The following is a 20542-nucleotide window of genomic DNA, read 5'->3' on the forward strand; positions in this document are numbered from 1 at the left end:
AAGCACACTTCAATCTGATCTACTAATCGAAGAAAACCCTTGTATCTAAGAGTCATGCATACTAGCAAGTTGAGAATCACTCTGTGGGACAGTTAGCACCTTTGAGTATTAGTAACAATAATGTTATCTGTTCAAGCAGCTATTAAAATAAATACCTGGTGAGAAAAAAATAAATACAGCCTTAAAAAAGGAATGACCAAGCACGGGGTGTAAAACACACTGTCTCCCTCTAGACTTCAATGTGTTGTCCTCACCATCATGCAAGTTTGAAGAGAGGAAACTGGTCACAACCAACCAAGTGCACCCAGAGGAAGCTAAGACAAGACATTCTTTCACTATTCTTAGTTCTGGAGAATAAATGCATACTGGAGAATATTAATATCGGCAGCATTTTATCCTGACAAGAAAATGTTTTGCATGAGAACAGAAAATTCAGTTTAAGCATCTACTCTAGTTTGTACAGAACTTACATTACTTTTAAGAAACGTACAGGTGGATTACAAGCAACAACCTCTCAGACCGGTCCCTCACCACTGACAAAATAATAGATGATGCAGCAATTTGATTAATGATAATCTTTAACAGCTGATAAGAATGGAAAAGGCCTTGGCATCTCCTTCAATACTAATATAACATTTATATACAGTATAACTGCCAAGAAAGTGCCTAAAAAGCACAAAGCTTATGTATAGAAAAACGCCAGTAGACCTGGGAAACACTCAAGTAAATCAAGCAATTACATTATGTTTGAAACAATGAATCCCTGAAAAACCAGCCAGGATAGAATATGATTTAAAAGCATGAGGCAACCTGTAGCCCAGCATAATCATCTAGCGAGCATAAGGGAAGAATGAGATTTTGAACAGCTATTACAGATGCCAACCTGTGATATTAAACAATTAATCCTGCTTCCTCCAAGTGGGTGGTTGGATGGCGTGTTTACATGTTCTGGATGTCTTGTAGAGTGGCCTCCATGTCAGCCTGGAGCATCCTACTCTTATCTTTCTCAGCAACTAAATCGTCTGTAAACAGGATCCCCAAAATACACACAAACATGCAAAATTAAAATAAGGAAACAAAACATTAAAAAAAAAAAACTATAATTACCAAAAAATTCAATTATTTATGCAAAAACACACCGTAAGTAAACTAGGGAAACCAAGTTCCAAACTAGAAACTCTCATGCTAGGCAGTTGATCTTATGTTGGGTGGGTATGGAAGCTGGACTGGAAGAGGGTATTAGGAGTGAAAGACCACAAGGGATGCCCTTTCTTTGTCACAATAAGAGGGCTGGTCATAATAGTGGTGTTCGTCAAGGGTAACGCATTTGTTCTAACCTGAAGAGGAACCCCAACCGTTTCTGAATACAGCAGTCATACCATGGGCTGATCTAAGTAACCAAGGAGATACACTGCTTCCTCTTAACTATGCCTCCTTGAATTATATGCAACTATGACTTACGTATTCAAATACCGAGTTGTTGAACGGGCCCACTTGTCAGGTATGAACAAACCAACAATAGTAGGATGGATGAAGGAGGGTACCATGTACTGTACAGATAATGGGAGGGGGATGGAAGGAGTACAGTACATGGAAAGAATGGGGGTAAGGAATGTGACAGTGACAGCCAATACACCCTTTGAGGTGTAAGGACCAGAGGCTAGGCTTAGAAATAAAAGGGAGGAGGAGGGTATATCAGAAGAGAAGACAGAAAGTATGCTGGGAAATGAGAAAGGCTGGAGCTGTATATACGAGAATGAAGGCAAAGAAGGATGAGAAACAAACAAAAACAGAAGATGTTCCAGGAAAAAGAACAAAAGAAGGCACATGTGAGAACAACAACATGATAGGAAGTATAGAACAAAGGAAGTGTAAGGAAGGGTCAGGTAAGGAGATTAAGGAGGGTAATAAGAACTGTTCTGAACAGGGAAGGTGTTGGGAGGAGTCAAGGACAGGAAGGAGGGTAGAGAAAGAGAAGTGCTTAAGGTCGCACATAACTTGGGTTGAAGTCACCTGTAAATTTAGAACTAATGTACAGTATATTAAGTCTGCCCAAAATATTCTAGGCTTGAACCAATTTAACACTTTCAATCTGAAGATATATTTATTTTTTTACTTCTTGCTGCCTCCAGGTTATTTTATACACCAGAGAGACATTTTGAACTGAAGGAGTTACTGCCTTCATTAGCCTTTCTACTGGAGGGGTTTGTATGCTGAATAAAATCATCGGAAAGCAGCATGAACAGTACAGAAATGATGTATTTGGGCTGAGATGCTTAAATCTGTAAAGAACAAAACTCATTCATTTTCAAAATTTCAATTTGTCAGACTTTGACCCAAGTTTCTGTTCTGATATACCACTCCTGCAGTTAGGCCAATGTCAAGAGGTAAGGTCAGCCTGCTTTCATAAAAAAAGTCAAGTCAAGTCAGATTCAATGGAAAGGAGATGAAATACAGGAGGGCAATTAATGAAAAATGGGAAAAATATGCAAGGAATACAGTAGTTACATTTTAAAGTTTACCAGTACTAATAAAGTATTAGATACTAAAAGTCAAAAATCTAAGCAGGCGATGCTAAGAGGAGAAGATAATACTCTGAACAGATGGCACTACCAGAAATAAAAATATTAACAAGGTAGATGGCAAAAGATGACAGCCAAACAGTAGGAAAAACATGACACTACTTCACTGCCCTCAATTCATATCAGGCACCAGATTACCTTTGTTTAGTGCCGTTTCTTACTTGTGTCCAGAAAATACGGCACGACATTACTGAATATGAATGGTCTCAGATTCCTTATTTTTCTATCTGGTGGCTGACATATCAAGTGTTAGGTTGCCATGTAACAGTTCTTAGGAAATACTGGCTTGAGTTCTGACCATGTGAAATAAAATAATGTAAGGTGGAAATTTTAAAGAATTTCATCGTGGTATCCTGAGTGGAGAAGCTTCTCTTGGATTTCCTTGACGTGTCCGTGTGTGGCCGGCTGGTACAAGAAAGGGGGCCATTTACCTGCTTGAGGGAGGAAAGTGTGCACAAGGGGTACACAAACAATGTCATGCTAGGAACAATGGACAACACTACTGGCTATGTGTGAAGGAAAGTCATGTTTGAGACGAATTCTTAACATCATTCTTAACCCTTCAGTCCAATGATGAATTTCTAACAAATTTTAGTCTTACTGCTCCTAGCAGTCTAATAGTTAGAACACCCCAGTTAGAATGAGTGTTGCACAGGCTCAATCTCTAAAAGGTGACTGGGGGTTTCTCTATTATGTAATGAATGGGAAGTAGGCTGATCATTTACTCAATTGTACCAGATTACACCAGCATTGACTTAGGGCCCCTACACCTCAATGAATATAATGGATTCACTGGTACACAGTACTTGCTGCTACAACTGTAAGTATAGTAGTAAGCGGGTTAATGAAGGCTACATCTAACCCCTACAGCATAAAAACCTTTCCCTGGGCCATATTAAATCCTCTGGAGAGGACAATATTGCAAAAAAAATTACACCAGATTGAAGTGATTAACATTTCTGGTAAGCAAAAGTTTCCAGGAGCCAAAACTGAGCAGCAACCATTAACCTCTTCAATCTGCTAATGTATTTTCTAGTCTATTCTTGCTAAGTCCAGATGATTTTATTCAGCTTGACATTCTGAACTAGAGGGGTTAGGTGTACAGTAGCCTTTAGTAGCTCTTTCACTTTTAAGTTTTCTTACACTGAATTAAACTGTCTGGTAGCAGTAAGAATAAAATTAGAATTATGTCACTGGGCTCATGGGGTTGAGACTGAAGGAGAGAAAAAAAAGGAGCACTTGAGAGATGACAGAGTGGAGGGAAACAAAGCGCTACTGGGATGGAGATGAAGAAAAGCCAGAGGGATACTGGGAAGTGAATATAGCACTACAGTAAAAGCCACTTCTACAGGATATGTTTATATATATATATATATATATATATATATATAAAAGTCTGGGTAAAAAACTGGCAAAGTTGTGACGGTGTGATAGGCAGGGAGGGGTTGGGGGCAGGTGTTGTGATTCGTTCTGCCGTTGGTCGCTGGTCTTGAGAGTCACCTGAACTGGGTGGGTCTAACCTTTCTCCCCGTTCCACTATTACACCCTGTCCCATTACTGGGTGGGGGTGGAAGTGTGACAGGACAAAGGGAGGGCCAAAGGTGTCTGGGAGTCACTTGCTGCCGACTTGTGAAGTTTTCTAGCACCAATTCCTCAGCCATGTACAATATAAGCAGTCCTCATTATATGTCACCTTGTTTGACACTCATTCTGCTATTAGGATCCAAGGTAAAGAAAAACTGCCTATCAAAGTCCCACTACTATATTTATATAAAGGTGATCTGTTAGTTTCTAGTTAACTGACAGGACTAACTGTATGGAAAAAACTGTGACACACTGACACACACCCTCAACATATAATGAGGACAATGCATTTGCATCTGACACCTCAATATTCTTTTGTAATTCAAAAATATCTTTTAAACACTAAATTACAAATCATTCATAACTTACACATAAATATTAGCGTGATAAAAGCTGAACTAGACTGGTAAGGAATAGGTGTCAGAAAGTCTCCTTAGCCAACATGAATATGAACCAAGGGGTGGGTGGGAGGCGGCGCTGGGAGGAAGGGGTTGGGGAAACTACAAGGCACGGTCTGCGCCACCAGTTAACAACTACTAACCTAGAGTAGTCTAAGCTGCAGCATGGCTTGCTAACACCTCAACACAAAACTTCTCCTTCAACTTTGGGAGAGATTTTTTTTCTTCTTCCTTTTAACTAAGCAATGCATGTTCATCTGTTTAAAAGTTAACATAATAAACTTATCCATCAACATTCCAAAATAAAAAAAAGTTGTGTGCATCAACTTACTTGAAAGAGGGAAAAATAATAAATTACTTGTTTTAAGAGGTAACCATCAAGATTGTTACAAACAAGCTTATAATTAACATATAAAAAACAAAAACAAAACAAAGATATGTTACCAGGAGAGGAGATGAAGATTCTTGAGTGTTAGTTTAGGGTGAAGGAAGAAAAGCAATTATTCTGTGCAGCCAGACAGGGGGATAAGAGGCAAGACTGAAGGAAGTGTGAAACAGAGGATAGGGGCCAGTGAGATGTGAGGCAAGAAACGCGCGGATATGAACAAACAGCTGCTGAAGCAACGGGAAAGCGGAAAGAGTCCCAACGCTGAGACAACACCAAACATCAAATAAAAGCTTAAAATAACTAAAAATGAAATAAAAACATAAAAGCTCTGGTTTACACAATCTTCTCTTAACCTTGAAGAGGAACTGCAGAGCGATGGCAAGGGAGGGGCAAAAAGATCCAGCCAATGCATGAAGAACCTGAAGTCTATAAAGAAATCAGTAATAAAAAAGCCAATGAGAGATGAAGTGATTCTTGGTTTTAAGTAGTGCCATTCGTTGTATTTTTACATAAAAAAAATATATACCCTTTCAAAAATTTTACTGATGACCTGTCATAAACATTTTCTTGTACAGTAAATATACTACGTGTACACATGAAGGTATCATCTGGTGTCGATGTCTGGGTAATGCTTGAGACTCGTCGCTATGCAGTACTGTGTTTCATAATGGCATGGTCCATCATTCAAGATGGACTGCTAACAATGAATCATTTTTTTCTTTCTCTTCCACAGCCCTTAAATTACGCTTGAAACTTGCCACAAAAGATTACAACATTGAATTCGAATGGGGCTGTTGGGCACTTCAATATATTTAGTGCAATTGTGTGCAAATCTCCTGAGATGAGGGGAAAAATTTGGGATTCACAAGAACCATTACCTTACAGTGGTAAGTAAAAAAAAAAATGAAATTTAGAGGACTAATCAGAACCAAAGAATTATCACATAGGACTCAGGTAAAAATAAAGCATTGCAGCTTAACTAGGGTATTGTCAACAACATACACATCTTGTGACCAACAAAGTAACATCCATCAGACTGAAAATTCCAAAAAACAAGGCTGCTTGAGATCAAATGGGGTGTGGGGGGGGTGTGGATAGAGACAAGGCGACTTTTCACCATACAAGGGACAATTCGCTGTTATAGTATTATGCAACAATGTGCAAGTCACAGACAAGGGGACTATCAGGAGTGACTAACGATGACACCAGACAGTGACTAAAGGACTGTGGTGGAAGGGGGATGTAACGTACAGAGGGAGGAGTGATGGTGGCTGTAGTAATGGTTGTGATCATGATAATGACAGCGAGTGATTATGACTGTCATGACTATATAATACTTATTATAGCTGTAGTGATGTAGCAACTGCATGGGCATATGATGTCAAGATGGCAGTTTTTTTTGAAGTTCTGGGACAATAGTAATGGAAAAATAGATACAGTGTGAAGAAAGAGGTATTGTATTGGTAAGATATCACTTGACCAAACTGACAAAATACATGCAAAATAATGTTGGTCATAAATTTTTATTTTTATGCAGATTTTATTTAAGGGCAAGTGCAGAGCAAGATACAATTAAAATGTGCTCATAATAATAGCTTTGAAAGTGTGCAGTACAAGCAAATACAACTGTGCTATGCTGATAATGCAATGAAAGACCAATGTCACGCTGAATAAATAGTGCACTGAAACTTACGTCCAAATATAGTACATATTGTTTTCAGTGACTGAAAAAAGTATATGTGATGAGAGTGAGCATGAAAGGCGTTGTGTGGTGTTGAGAGTAAATGATGGTGGTGATGCAGATGGAGCCACATACCTTCAAGCCTGTCAACCTCCTTCTGAAGCTTTTGCACGGACCTCTCGGCAAACTCAGCACGAGCCTCAGCCTATGGGGATTCATTATGGGTCAGGTCATTGGAATAAAACTCAAATGATTTGTTAAGAAACTGGTCACTAACATATAACTCCAAATATCTAAGGTGAAATTGTATGAAGGTTTAAATTTTAAGGCCATTATAACCTGGCTAATATCTGAAAGTATTCAATACTATAAATACATATGGAACATACTGTACTGTAAATAATTCCTTTCCAGTGGCAAAACTGCACAGCAGCATGTTATGCACTGTACTAGTTAAATTTAACTATATTATGACACCTCTTACTTTGTCACATTATACACTTCAAACTGAATATTTACAAACAAGTTTAATGCTACCGAGAACATCAATTTAACTCCTTCAGTGCAGTGACAACCATTACCGGTTTATGCTTGCTACCTCCAGATGATTCTATTCAGCTTACAGGAGACCTCTTGTAGTAAAAAGTCTCCCCTATGCTGAATTAAAATTTTCAGATGCAACAAGATTTAACTGACATCACCAAATTCAAGGGTTAAGTGATGACGAAGCATGCAAATAGAGATGTGATTCTTAGGCAACTTGCAATCCAGGTTACTCACCCTCCACCAGAAGCCATACCTTTGTCTTCCTCCCATGCAGTAAACATCTTCCTCACATTCTTGAGACAGGAAATGCTCAGAGGGCTGACAAAAGCTGTGGTCGCAAGAGAAGCCAGCGAAAGGAGAGAGAGCATACAGAAACGATGGTGAGCCACACACCCACCCCAGTCATACCAATAACAGGCTAACTTGAGTATGTGTAAAAGATATACGGGGAAAGAAATGTGACCAAGGAACCAGAGCAAGGATTCCAATGCTTGTAAGCTTTAGTAAGATAGGTTTTTCAAGTAGGATTTGGATACTAGAGCCGGACAGAGCCAGAGAAAATAAGTAAATAAAAGATGGATTAATAGACAATAAATGAGTTCAGTAAGAGGAAGAGCAGGGAAGCTGTATATTAACATTACTTTGTGGCTAAGAAGCAGCCTGTGGAGAGGGAATTCATTCAATAAGTACTGCAGTTAATGGGCTGACTTTAGTTAGTAGCAGGCAGAATTTCATGAATGGTGGTCACGGGAATGTCAATACCTCTCTCATACGGTGGCTCAGTTCCTTGATCTGCTCCTCAAAGTTATCCTCCCTCTGTGCAGCCTAAAACAAGGACTATAGTTAGGGGGAAGTTTGGGCTAAGTAAGAAATCCAAGGTGGGCTGGGTGGAAGTGGGAGAAAACAGGTGAGAACAGGAGCAGGATGATAACAGGAGGCTCCTCATCTGCCTAACTTGGTTTACAGATAACTACACATGCAACCACACACTCAAAACAAACTTACCCAGCTGAAGGAAGAAGGCTGCCCAATATTATCTTTCCCTTCTTCCCTGTCCACATCAGACACATACAGAGTTGAACCAACAACCCACAAAGAAGTCAGTGGTAATCAATGTTCCTCAGATGCTACAAACAAACCCCCACAGAGCACTACAAGAAATTGGATAAGAAATGCAAGGAAAGGACATGTTTACCTCTCTCAAACTCTGAGTCAGACTTCTCAGCTGTAGCTCCAATTTGTCTTCTTTCTGCGCCGACTGTCATAGCAGATTGTAAGAGAGGCAGGCCATGGCAGATTAGTACAACATGGTCAGTCTTTACAAATATACTACTACAATATTCCTGGGTTTGTTACACTGTATATACCCACACATTACAATCCGGTATGAGTTGGTCATTTGCAAACTTAAACACTGACACCATCAAAGTCAACAGGCAGTCCTTGTTGTAAGTCACAGATGTGTCCCACAATACCACAACTATTTAACTATGACTGACACTGTAAACTGGGAAAACTTGCAAATGAGCATAATGAGGTGCAATGGAGCAATCGGACTTTCATGGGTAAGTTTTCCATAATATATTTATTACGGACTTAACAAGTGTCAATGCAGTTGACTAGTAAAGACTCATTATACACAACTGGTCATGCTATGAACTTCAGTTATGAATGGGTCAAGGAACATCATTAAGAAAAGTAGAGCTACACACAATCAAAGACAAACAAATCTACAAATATATTAGTAGATCCATCTGGTTGCCTGCTTGTCTCCAAACAGATGAAAAACTTAAAAATAAACTTAAATAAAGTACATTAATTATCAGGTTAACAAACAATCCACACCATCCAAACACACAGGCTGAACATGTCATAGGGTTAAAACTCTCTAATGGGAAAACCAGGAGCCATAGTGCAGATGCATGGCTACCCTAAAGAGTTTCAGATTATCCTACCGCCTTCAACTTGTTGGCAAGGGTCTTGATCTGCTCCTTGTAGGCTTCCTCACGCTGGTTGGCCTGTAGGGAGTCAGGTGAAGTCAGCCAAGACTCCAAGGCTCTTCAGTCATTCCAAGTTTTGGGTAGGTTCAACAATTCAACTCATACACATGCACTTAAAAATACACACATATACAAATATATACACACATACAAACACATACACACACCATCATAATCATCCCAATCCTTAATCCTATTTATCATTATCATCACCATCATCATCTTGATCCTTACTTCTAATGTGATGGGGTGAAATAGGTTCCAGATTCAAGGACCAGATAAGTGGACCACAAACATTCACACATTACAGCCCTCCAATTCTTGGCTTCATCTCACAAGCACTGCTATCTGCACATATTTTTACATATTTTCATTAAAGATGGTCTTCACATTCACTTATCAAAGTCATTTAATCAATATCCAAGTTCAAAGGGGGTGCCAAACCCTTTTCAATCTTTTATTAATTCCTCAGCTTCCATCATCTTTCATATTTTCATACTCATTTATCATATCCATCCACCTTTTCACAAAATGTTGCCAGAACATAGCTTTCACAAGATGCCATGAGAGAGAGAGAGAGAGAGAGAGAATGCAAGTCCTTACAACAATTCATATCTATATTTCCTTGTTGGTCATATTCAAAGAACTCATCAATATTCGTTTTGTTTCGTTTTTAAAGGCTCCAACATGCTTGCATGCGTCGGCCTTGGTCACCTAATGGCGTCTCTCCATGCTGCATGATCCACTGCAGCCTCCCTGTTCAGTCCCTTAACCCTGAGGTCACACTTAATGACTTCGTCCCATGTCTTTCTCGGTCTACCCCTCACAACCCCACTCCCAATATTAACACTTCTCACCTTCCTCACCCAATTATCATCCCCCATCCTCTCCACATGTCCAAACCATCTCAATCTACCTCTCCTCATCACAACACCAATACACTCCAGTCCCATCCTACCTCTCAACTCTTCCATTATAAACCCAGCCCCCCCAGACCTTGCACGCAGGGACGCACTACACATCCACCTAATCATTGTCATTTCTGTACGTCTGAGCCAGCGAATATCCTCCTCCTTTACTGCCCAGGTCTCACTACCATACAGTATTACACTCCTAACATGCTGCATACAGAGACCCCTTAGCACGTAGGGAGAGCCCTCTCAACATCCGAAAAGGCAAGAGCTCCCTGAACTTCTTCCAACCACTTCTCGCCCTAGCCACAGAGCTAGCTCCAGCCCCACCTCCAGCACATAACATGTCTCCCAAATAACAAAACTCTTCCACACACTCAAGAAATTCACCAGCAAGTTCAATCCTTTCACGCCTGACAATCTCCACCTGCTCTCCCCGACATGCCGTACACATAAAATCAGCATTATCTCGCAGTCTACCTCTGAAACCACTACATCTCTTGTGCACCCATTTATCACAAACACCGCATCAGATGGAATTACTTCTCATGCCCCTGTGGCAAACTGCACATGGCCACTCTCCCTCGTCTCTGACAGTACAGCCACCAGCCCTAGATATCATCACTTTTGTTTTATCTGCATTTACCCTTAAGCCCTTGTGCCCCATACCATCTCTCCACTTCCCAAATCTTTCCTCCGCCTCCCTTTCGTTCTCTGCAATCAAACACCGTATCATCAGCACACATCTCCCACGGGAGTCCGTTTCTAAAGTCACGTGAGAGGGCTTCAAATACCATGATAAACAACATGGAACTCAAAACTGACCCCTGATGCACACCAACATTCACGGAAAACTCATCACTCAAATCTCCATTCACTCTTACCTGGGTGCGAGCACCCACATACATAGCCATAACCACCCTAACCAGCCACTCCTCCAAGCCAAGCTTTCTCATTGTCCACTTCACCACCTCTCTAGGGACTCTGTCAAAGGCCTTTTCCAAATCAATAAAAACAAAATAAAGACCCCTTCTCCTACCAATATATTTTTCCTGAAGCTGTCGAACAATGAATATGGCATCAGTGGTCCCCCTACCTGGCATAAACCCAAACTGCATCCCATCAATATTCACTCTTTCTCTAAACATACCTTCTAAAACTCTCTCCATTACCTTCATTATCTGATCTTAAAGCTTTATACCTCTGTAATTTCCTCTTTCCAGGGCATCACCCTTCCCTTTATACACATTTATAGTTACACTCTTCAGCCAATTATCTGGGACAACACACTCATAAACAATCATATTTATCAGGTCAATGACTAACCTCACCTCAATATTGTTAAAAAAATAAATAAATAAATAACACAACCAGTAATTATTACAACCTGTAAGGCTACTATGCAAGACATGACACAGATAATTGTGAATTCTGTTTAGTAAAATTATAATGAACTGAAACTTTCTCCAACATGACAAAAAGAAGTGGGCATTGTATTGTTTGAAAAAGTTCCAACATGCTTGCACGTGACAGCCTTGGTCACTTAATGGTAAAGCCCAATATAAAATTAGAAGACATATGTATTAAACTGTGAATAATGGAAACAAAGGAAAAATATCTGTTACAGTTAAATAACTAGAAGTTAAAAAGTCTATGATAGAAATAAGATTTGTGTAAAAACATGTGAACTGCATGTTGCTGGTGTTGGAAGCAAATGTAAAACAGGAATATTCTATGTAAATGTCTCACCTTCTCCTCAGACACCTCCAGAGACTTGAGGTTGTTGCCCACCACCCTCAACTCCTCCTCAAGCTCCACAATCTTCCTGTAAAATAATGAAGAAAAGTTAATTTCAGAGATAGTCAAGTCATTATAAGTCACTCATATTTTGTGCGTTAAGTCTAAGTATATTGCACCAAATTAAGCTGATCTGCCATTCATTTAGTTTACAGCAGTGTGGATTCTTTTTTTTTTTTTACTCACCCTTGACATTCTGATTTTCTACCTCTTCTAATCAGCCCCATTCCCTTCACAGTTACAAGACACAAAAGGCAAATCTTTATCCCAATGTCATATTCTAATCATCCTACTGTCTATAAATGAACTAAATAAAGAATATGAACTTTAAAAAACTCCATTTAATAAGAACTATGAATTCCCAATTTTCATCCTATGTCAATATTTAACCCATCCTATCCGGGTGGCATGCATACATAACGACCTGGGGCCATCCAGGTGACGTATACATGATCCAGGGTTTTGTAGTATTATTGTTATTGTATTATTATTATGATTATTGGATTATATTAAAATATTATATTACACTATAATTTTATATCATAGGTTTAGCTGAGAAATTATGGTTTAAATAACGGTGATTTTTAAGAAAAACACCTGCTGGTGGTTTCGATGCTGAAAACCCCCGGACGTGATGGGTTAAGCAGTCTAACTTCCCACTTCATAGTTCACTAGCTTATGCAATGGCTGACACTGAAATAGTTAGTTAAAAGCACAGCAATAAATCCATGGAACTTTAACTCTTCAGATAAAATATCATATTAGATTTAGATATATAACACCATCTTACCTACCAATGAGGATTTGACAGGCAGAATATTTTACCACCCACAAATTTCCTGTAAGTGATGCCTCCCAGACTGAAATATCCACAAAATTCCTCTGTACTGTAATGCCTCCCAGAAATTCCAATGCACACTTGACACTATTATTATTATATAGTGCTGTACTAGTAAACTTGTTATAGTACTGTACTGCTGGTACTTTAATTAGTGACACTAATACTATTACAATAATAATTAATTTCTAGAACATGCACAATGTCTATCCCAATTACGGAGTTGTCACTAATGGAGTGATGGGTAAATGGTGAAGTAGAAGTGTGTGCACATGTGTATGGACAACCCTTAAGTTTTTACATTTTATGACGCATCTGATGATACAACAAGTCCGGCTTTTTTCTGCCATCATTACCTACACTCTGTAACTTGGGTTACATGCTGATCATATCTAACAATTACAGGTGTTGCGTAAATTAGTTAAGAAATAGGGCTTTCCTTACACCTTGCACAGTCAGTTTCAACAACACAATTAGTTCTCATTTACAGTTATTTAATTCCATGTAGGTTCATTACTGTTTTAAGTTACTGATGAAGACCATTCTTAAAAGTTGTCCTTGATTCATGATGAAGTTATTTTGAAGTCAGAAATCTGAGTTGTTTGTCCTTTTAGCCCCTCATACCTGAACCAAAAACACGCATCCATAAAACTGGTTTAATTGAAGTACTGTACCATTTTGTCTGCACACAAATTAGACTTAAGGTAATGTGAAGACTGACTGTATGACCCTAAAGGCTGAATTACCAGTACAGTAGTGTGTTTGGAGGAGAGTGCTTTTTGCTTCACCCTGGAGCATCCCTACTCACCCTTCGGCAGCCTCTGCTCTCTCCTCAGCTCGCTCCAGGTCATTCTCCAGCATCACACATTTGCGGGCCAACTGTTGTGGGGTGGCCAGGTGTGAGGGTGTGCAGGTGCACAGGAGGCAGAGATGCAGGGGATGATTCAAGCGCACCATCACACAACAAGCACCAAGCACACACGAAAAAAAAGGTCACTAGAGTTACTAAATAATGTCGTGCATTAGAACTGGAGGACAACAAAGAGTAAATATGAAGGGTGAGAACAGGTTGTGGCTGGGTTAGAGTCTGGACACTAAACAATCAACTATGTCTCACAGTTACATATAAAGCAATGCAGCTCATCTTCCAGCTCCACTGTTTCATATTCAAATGGTTGCTCTGAATAACTCAGAACTCTATTACAGGTAGTTCTCATTATATGTCAGAGATTTTCCAAGGTATCAACTTTTTTCATACACTTGCATATGTATCAACAAAACTATTAAAGGTAATATTTCTGTAAAACACTATGGGAATTAACATGACTGCAACATATAATGAGGACTTGCTATATAACCACAGTTCTGTGATGAATAGTGTATGTTTTGTGGCAAGCCCAGCCAAAGAGAGTTGGGCAGGAGTTGCATGCAGGGCTCCTTCTAATTTAGTTCACACAACTAAGTCAAAGTACCAAAAAAAAAAATTAACATTATACAGCACTAAAAAAACAGAAATAATAACACTACAACTGCACACCAGGTTCACAACACCAAGTGAGATAGTGAGGGAGTGGACTGAGTTTCCTGTGGAGATAAGGTGAGCTATAAGTGCACTGTGAAAACTAACTACTCCACCTCTCATATTGCCACAAAACTGATGATGATTATTATAGTACAGTATTGTACTTAATTCTAAGAATGCCTTCCAAAATGGGGACTGAACATATCTGAGATGCACTGTGGAATTATGAGACTGGAGTGGCCATTATAACAAGAGTGAAGGCAGACAGGTAGGGAGAACAACTGTGACATCTACCAGGTTCCCCTGCATGGATGTGTAGAAAGAGGAGGCAGTACTGTAGTCTGACTTTCTATAACACTCAGGCAATGTATGCTACTGCCTCTCATCACTTAAAAACCACTACAACAGCAGCAGCAGCAGCATAGCAGTATCCAGAGGTATAAAGCAGCCCTTGAGAGGCCTCAGAGGATGACACTTACGATTCACCAGTCTCTGCACGTTCCTCAGCCCTCTCAAGGTCAGCCTCAACCATGGCCAGCTTACGGGCAACCTGTGGAGGCAGAAGGTTAGTGGCCCAACAGGCACACAGCCAAAGGGCAATGACACCAACAGATGGCCTACACAAAGTAGAAACAGAAGATACAAGGACAGATCAGTGTCAGACAGTTGAGTGCCAGCATAGGCACTTCACCCCTTGAGAACAAATGGGACATTTCAAGATTTTACTCAGTCTTCCACCAGATAACAGCATTTGACTCAGCTGTAGGAAGCAGCCTGACTCCAAAGGGTTTAAACTTCTCAATTAACCTTTTGAGGATGGTTGGGAAAATTTAGTTTGTTTTTTTCTAGCTAATACCAGACTACTGTACATTATTTAGCTAAGGACTATGCTGGGTGGTAACCATATAACCAAATTTTGGCACCTGGTGGTTTAGTGGGTAATTGTGGCGCTCCAGTCAGATTGAGCCAGTGAAAGTTTATACCCAAGGGGTGGTTGGGGTTTATTGCCCACGTCATGCCATTCTGGGATGAATGAGGCTGGTCACTCTTAACTTAAATGTCAGGACCAAGGGGTGGTTAGGGTTTGTTGCTCACATAATGCCACTCAGGGATGAGTGAGGCTGGTCACTTATCTCATATGTTAGGACCAACTTGGCTAGCCCCAGGCTATTACACTCCTTAAGGGGCACCGTAGGATTGGATGCTGAATGAAGGAATAATGATATTATCTTGATCACAAAGGGTCAACACAGCTAGCAAACCAATAAAGTTGGAGAAACACTTAAACCTTTGTACAAAGTAAGTACCAGATGACGTTGTGAACACTGAAATCCTTTGGGGACACACAAGAGATGCAACAGTGTTAGTCACACTGCTTGTTCACTATTAGGTCAGAGGAAGAGGTTGAGTGTAAGTGAAGAAGAAAAGGAGAGGTGTGATTAGTGGGTACGACTGGGTTCCGCTACATCACTCAGTTAGGATATTGGCGCTCCTGCAACAGAGGACTGGTTACTAAAGAACAGATTGGAGGAAGGAAACTACTTGATTGTAGCCTGTCCTAAGTTAGTGTAGTCTATGGCTGCTGTTGACACAGCAGCCAGGCACATGAGGGTTGGGGGACAAACAATACAGCTGCAAGAGACACAGTGTGTTAGTGGTCGAGGTATAAGCCGGCAGCATCATGCGACGATCAATCACCTCGTCGTATTTCCTGTCAGCCTCCTCAGCCAGGAATCGGGCCTCCTTGAGCTGGTTCTCCAGGGCGTCCATGCGCTCCTCATCAGAGAGGGAGCGGTTCTCAAGCACCTTCCTCATACTGTGGGAGTAAAATCAAGTAAGACCATGACTCCGTATTACCGCTGCTCCACCTGTCTGCTTGCTGCTGCCTGCCTCTCCAGGGGTCATACCTGCCTCACTTTCTTCTGATTTAAAGGCTCAATGCCAAGGAAATCCATCACCTCCGTACCTCCTCATATTTCTTGTCTGCCTCTTCTGCAATGTGCTTTGCCTGGGCTAACTGAGTCTCCAAGATGCCCACACGGTCGTCTTCCATGTTGGCTCGGTTCTCCAGGCACTTGCGAGCCCTAGTGGACGCACCAAGGAACGCACGAATAGGATGGACAGATGGATGAGGGACGAGCAAGGATGGGGCAGAACAGCATCAATGCAGCAGGGGAGAAACAAATTATTATCCTTTGTTAATGGCTTGCTATGGTGAAAAGTACACAGTCACTCCCATCACAAAAGGCTGCAACACGCATCCTGACTTAGTTCACTGTTCTTATTAAAATTCTGGAAATAAGTGCTAAAACATTATCTTCATTTAGAATATACTGGTACTGCTTTTCTTAACCGAAGATTACTTTTACTCAAGCTGGAACATCAAATAAAATATGAAGACACATTTGGCAATAAACAGCTGTCTTAAATTCTAGCTTCAATTCTGTAATTTAAGGGTGTCTTCTCTTTTGCCTATCTACAAAATTCAGAAAATCTACGTACTGAACCGAACTACTGTACTGTACATGCTATTTCTTTCAAGCTAGTTCCAGCAGTTGGTTTTACTAATCGCGTACTACGGTACTATACTAATGAGCAAAAACAGCAGGGGTAATGATGTTAAGGTAAATGGGTTAAGATATGAAAGGAAAAGTAGGGAATGTGAAGGTGGATGTAGTAGTTGGTGAGTGAGGTGTGCCTGTAGATATCGATCAGAATGGCAGTGCTTTAGTGGACCTCTGTGTAGGGAGGTGGTTGGTAATTGCCAATACCCTTTTTGGACACTAAATGATCCACATGTATACGTGGCAAGTGATGAGAAGGGTGAGTGGTGAACTGAATGAACAAAAGGTGATGACTGTGTGGATAACAGAATGAGAATGTGAGTAATGGATGCAAGAGTGTACAGTGGTTGGGGGAGTGGACTTTCTGACCACCATGTGGTGGTGGCGAAAGTCAAGGTTCATATGCAATGGAGGAATAGAAGGAGTGAGGGACAGGAAGTAGTAGTCTATACAAGAAGGATAGAACGGTGGCAAGAGGATGGGAAAAAAGGCAGAATATAAAAGAGAAGTGGAGTGATCGGGTGAATAGGATTTGAAGCAGATGGGGAGGTGGAAGATGCGTGCAAGATATTCATAAAAGAAATCTGTGCAGCAAGCGTGGTGATGCATGGGGTGAAGAGAAGACGAAAGTGGGTGCAAGGAGCAGCATGGTGGAATGAAAAGGTGAGACATGCTGTGGCACAAAAGAAGGAGGCATATAGTGAGTGGATAGCAAGCAGGGACATGGAGGAAGCTGAGAGACGGAAGAGAGTTATATGCAGCGAGGAAGAGAGAGGTGAAAAGATTAGTAAGACAGAGTAAGAAGAGAGTGGATGAGGAATCTGGAAAGAATCTGAGTGTAAAGTGGAGGGAGTGTAAGAAAATGTTCCAGAAAGAGGTGAAGAGAGTAAGACAGAGTGATAAAGTTGTCAATCGGGGAGTGAAAGATGAAAATGGCAGATTGCTAGTGAAGATGGGAGAAGTGGGCACATGGAGAGAACACTTTCAAGAACTGTTAAACATAGAGAATGTAAGTGATGTGAGGATAAGTGGCTAGGGAATGGCTGGGAGAAGGAGGGAGGTGAGAACAGAGGAAGAAATCAGTAGGATGGCAAGTAGTGAAGCAATGAAGAAAGTCAAAATGAGGAAAGCCCCAGGAATTGATGGAGAGTGTGGTGAAATGCTGTAGCATGGGGGAGAGATAGTAGCAGAATGGATATGGAAGATGTGAAGATTGGCCTGAGAGGAAGGTAGAGTCCCGAAGGATTGGAAGTCAGGCATAATTATTCCCCAGTACAAACGAAAATGGGAAAAAGAAGTGTGTGGTAATCATATGGGCATTTGTCTTCTTAGCATAACAGGAAAAGTGTATAATGGGATACTTATTGACAGAGTTAGGGAAATAACAGAAGAATCAGTTGAAGAACAGGGAGGTTTGAGGAAGGGGAGAGGTTGCACAGATCAGATATTCATTCTTAGGTCTTTAATGGAAAAGTTTCTAGAGAAGGGAAAGAAGTTGCATGCGGTCTTCATGGATTTAAAGAAAGCATATGACAGGGTGGATAGACAAGGAATGTAGAAAATATTAGGAATACTGTACATGGAGTAGATGGAAAGTTGCTGAATGCTGTGAAGAGTATGTAGGAGGGGGCTAAGGATGCAATGGATGTGGATAGTGAATTGAACTAATTTTTCTATTTGAATGTTGGATTGAAACAGGGATGTGTCATGTCTCCATGGTTGTTCAACCTGTATATGCATGGGGTTAAATAAGAGATACAAGGTAGGGCAGTGGATGTTGCAGCAGCTTTAATGAGAGAGGACAACATTTGGAAACTTCCTATACTGTTGTTTGCAGATGATACTGTATTGTTAAGTGAAGACGAAAAGGAACTGCTAGGCTTGGGGAATGAGATTAGAAGAGCGTCTAAGAAATGGAAACTAAACGTGAATGTAGGGAAGAGTAAAGTTAGGGTCTTTAAGAGAAATGAAGTCACCGATGTACAGTGATGCTGGATGATGAGGAACGGAAAATGTAAGTGCATTTAAGTACTTGGGTAGTGTGATGAGTAAGGATGGAAGTTTGGAGAATGAAATGCTTGAAAAGGTACAACATGGAAGAAAGGTTGCTGGTTCTTTGAAAGCAGTGATAAAGAGACAGGGAAGTGAGCATGGAAGTAAAAAAGTTGCTGCATAACAGTACTGTGATACCAACCCTAACGTAGAGAAGTGAAGCTTGGACTTTGCTGGAAGAACACAAGTCAAGTGTGAGAGCAGTGGAAATAAGTTACCTGAGAGGAGCATGCGGAGTTGCATGGAGAGACAGACTTACAAATGAGGAAGCGAAGGAGCATTGTGGTGTGGATGTGTATGTGACAGAAAGCGTTAGGAGAGATACGCTGAAGTGGTTTGGCCATGTGGAGAGGATGGAGAGTGAGAGGCTAATAAGGAGTGTATGTGAGTGAGGTGGAGGGAGAAGGAGAGGCAAGGGGAGACCAAGGATGGGATGGAGGGATGGAGTGGAGAGGTATATGAGAAAGGGGTGTGTGAGATGGGAGTAGGACAGTGAAATGGCAAGGGATCAGGTGACATGGAGGCAATTTGTTTGTGGCCACCCCTTAAGCCTTGAGGGATTAAGACATCTGGCAACAGATAGGCAGATAAATGGGTTATTCTATACTGATCCTTTACGATCTTATTAATTTAATATTTTGAAAAAGTGTGGCTTAAACACTGGGTTCACTATCCTCTTGAATAAACTAAATAATAAAAACATACTTATGGGAGCAGTACAAGATGCAGAGTTCAGCAGACTTCCATCTTACCAAATTCCACCTCTGCTGAGGGGACTCCAACCCAGTCCAGGCCAGGTGGGACTCACCTCCTTGGTCACAGAGGCTGCCACATTATTGAGGCAAGTGGACAGGCTGTCAAATGCTAACTGAGGCCAGACCCAAAGATACTAGCTTTCCATATACTACAAATGATGTTTCTTGTATTATGCTTAATTTCTGTTTTCTAAAGGTGTTTGTTTTATTGTGCTTAATTTCTCCTTTACTATGCAGTTTCTTTTATTGTGCTTAATTTCTTTATTTTAATGCTGTTTCTTTTACTGGGCTTATTTTCTCTTTTGTAATATTTATCCTCTCATTCTCTCCTCTCCATTATCATTAAACTAAATATTTTCAACTTTCTGCAGGTGAGTGGCAGGCGATTGATGCTATAATCCATATGTACAAGTGCAGTGAAGTAGGCCCACCCTCTCCCCTCCTCCCCCCCCACCACCTCCCCCACCCGGCCCTACTGCCCACCCCCACCCACTGCCCACCCAATAGGGGCAGCAGGCAGGGGTGAAGCCGGGATCAGGGGGAAGGTCAGAGCCCCTCCTGTGCCGCCTGCTCAGCTTGCAGGGCGGCAAACAAGCGCTCGACATCAGCTCCAATATCAGCGATGCGCTCAAGGAGGTGGTGGGCTCGGTCAGGGAGTTGGTCAGGAAGCTGGTCGGGGTGGTCTGGTACTGACCGCTCAGACTCGTCGGCCGCCTGGGAGGCCTCGGCCAGCTTGGTGGTGGCAGTGTTGAGTCGCTCCTCAGACCGCTCGAGGTCCTCTTCCAGCAGCTGGATGCGGCGGTTCAGGGCGGCCACCTCACCCTCAGCCTTAGGGGTAGAAAATTGGGCACATCAGAGTACACTTGTCAAAAAAACATATCTCCACCACATTTAGCACACTGACCTAAGTCTGCTTTGTTCTGA

General features: G+C 41.1%; 1 protein-coding gene across 2 annotated transcripts in view; it reads right to left on the reverse strand.

The window, feature by feature from the left end:
• LOC145399035 (tropomyosin) overlaps positions 1-20542 on the reverse strand; it is a 64300-nt gene that overhangs the window by 2172 nt on the left and 41586 nt on the right. For both annotated transcript variants that reach the window (XM_080271764.1, XM_080271765.1), the window contains exons 4-9: positions 20313-20446; positions 15946-16063; positions 14727-14797; positions 11840-11915; positions 9135-9197; positions 6769-6838 (exon numbers count right to left, since the gene is read on the reverse strand). In XM_080271764.1, coding sequence (XP_080127890.1) covers positions 6769-6838; positions 9135-9197; positions 11840-11915; positions 14727-14797; positions 15946-16063; positions 20313-20446 — 532 coding nt within the window. The remainder of the gene's footprint in view (positions 1-6768; positions 6839-9134; positions 9198-11839; positions 11916-14726; positions 14798-15945; positions 16064-20312; positions 20447-20542) is intronic.

This window comes from Coenobita brevimanus, chromosome 47, assembly GCF_032717465.1.
Source record: "Coenobita brevimanus isolate Jiangsu-jjx chromosome 47, ASM3271746v2, whole genome shotgun sequence".
Lineage (NCBI taxonomy): Eukaryota > Metazoa > Arthropoda > Malacostraca > Decapoda > Coenobitidae > Coenobita > Coenobita brevimanus.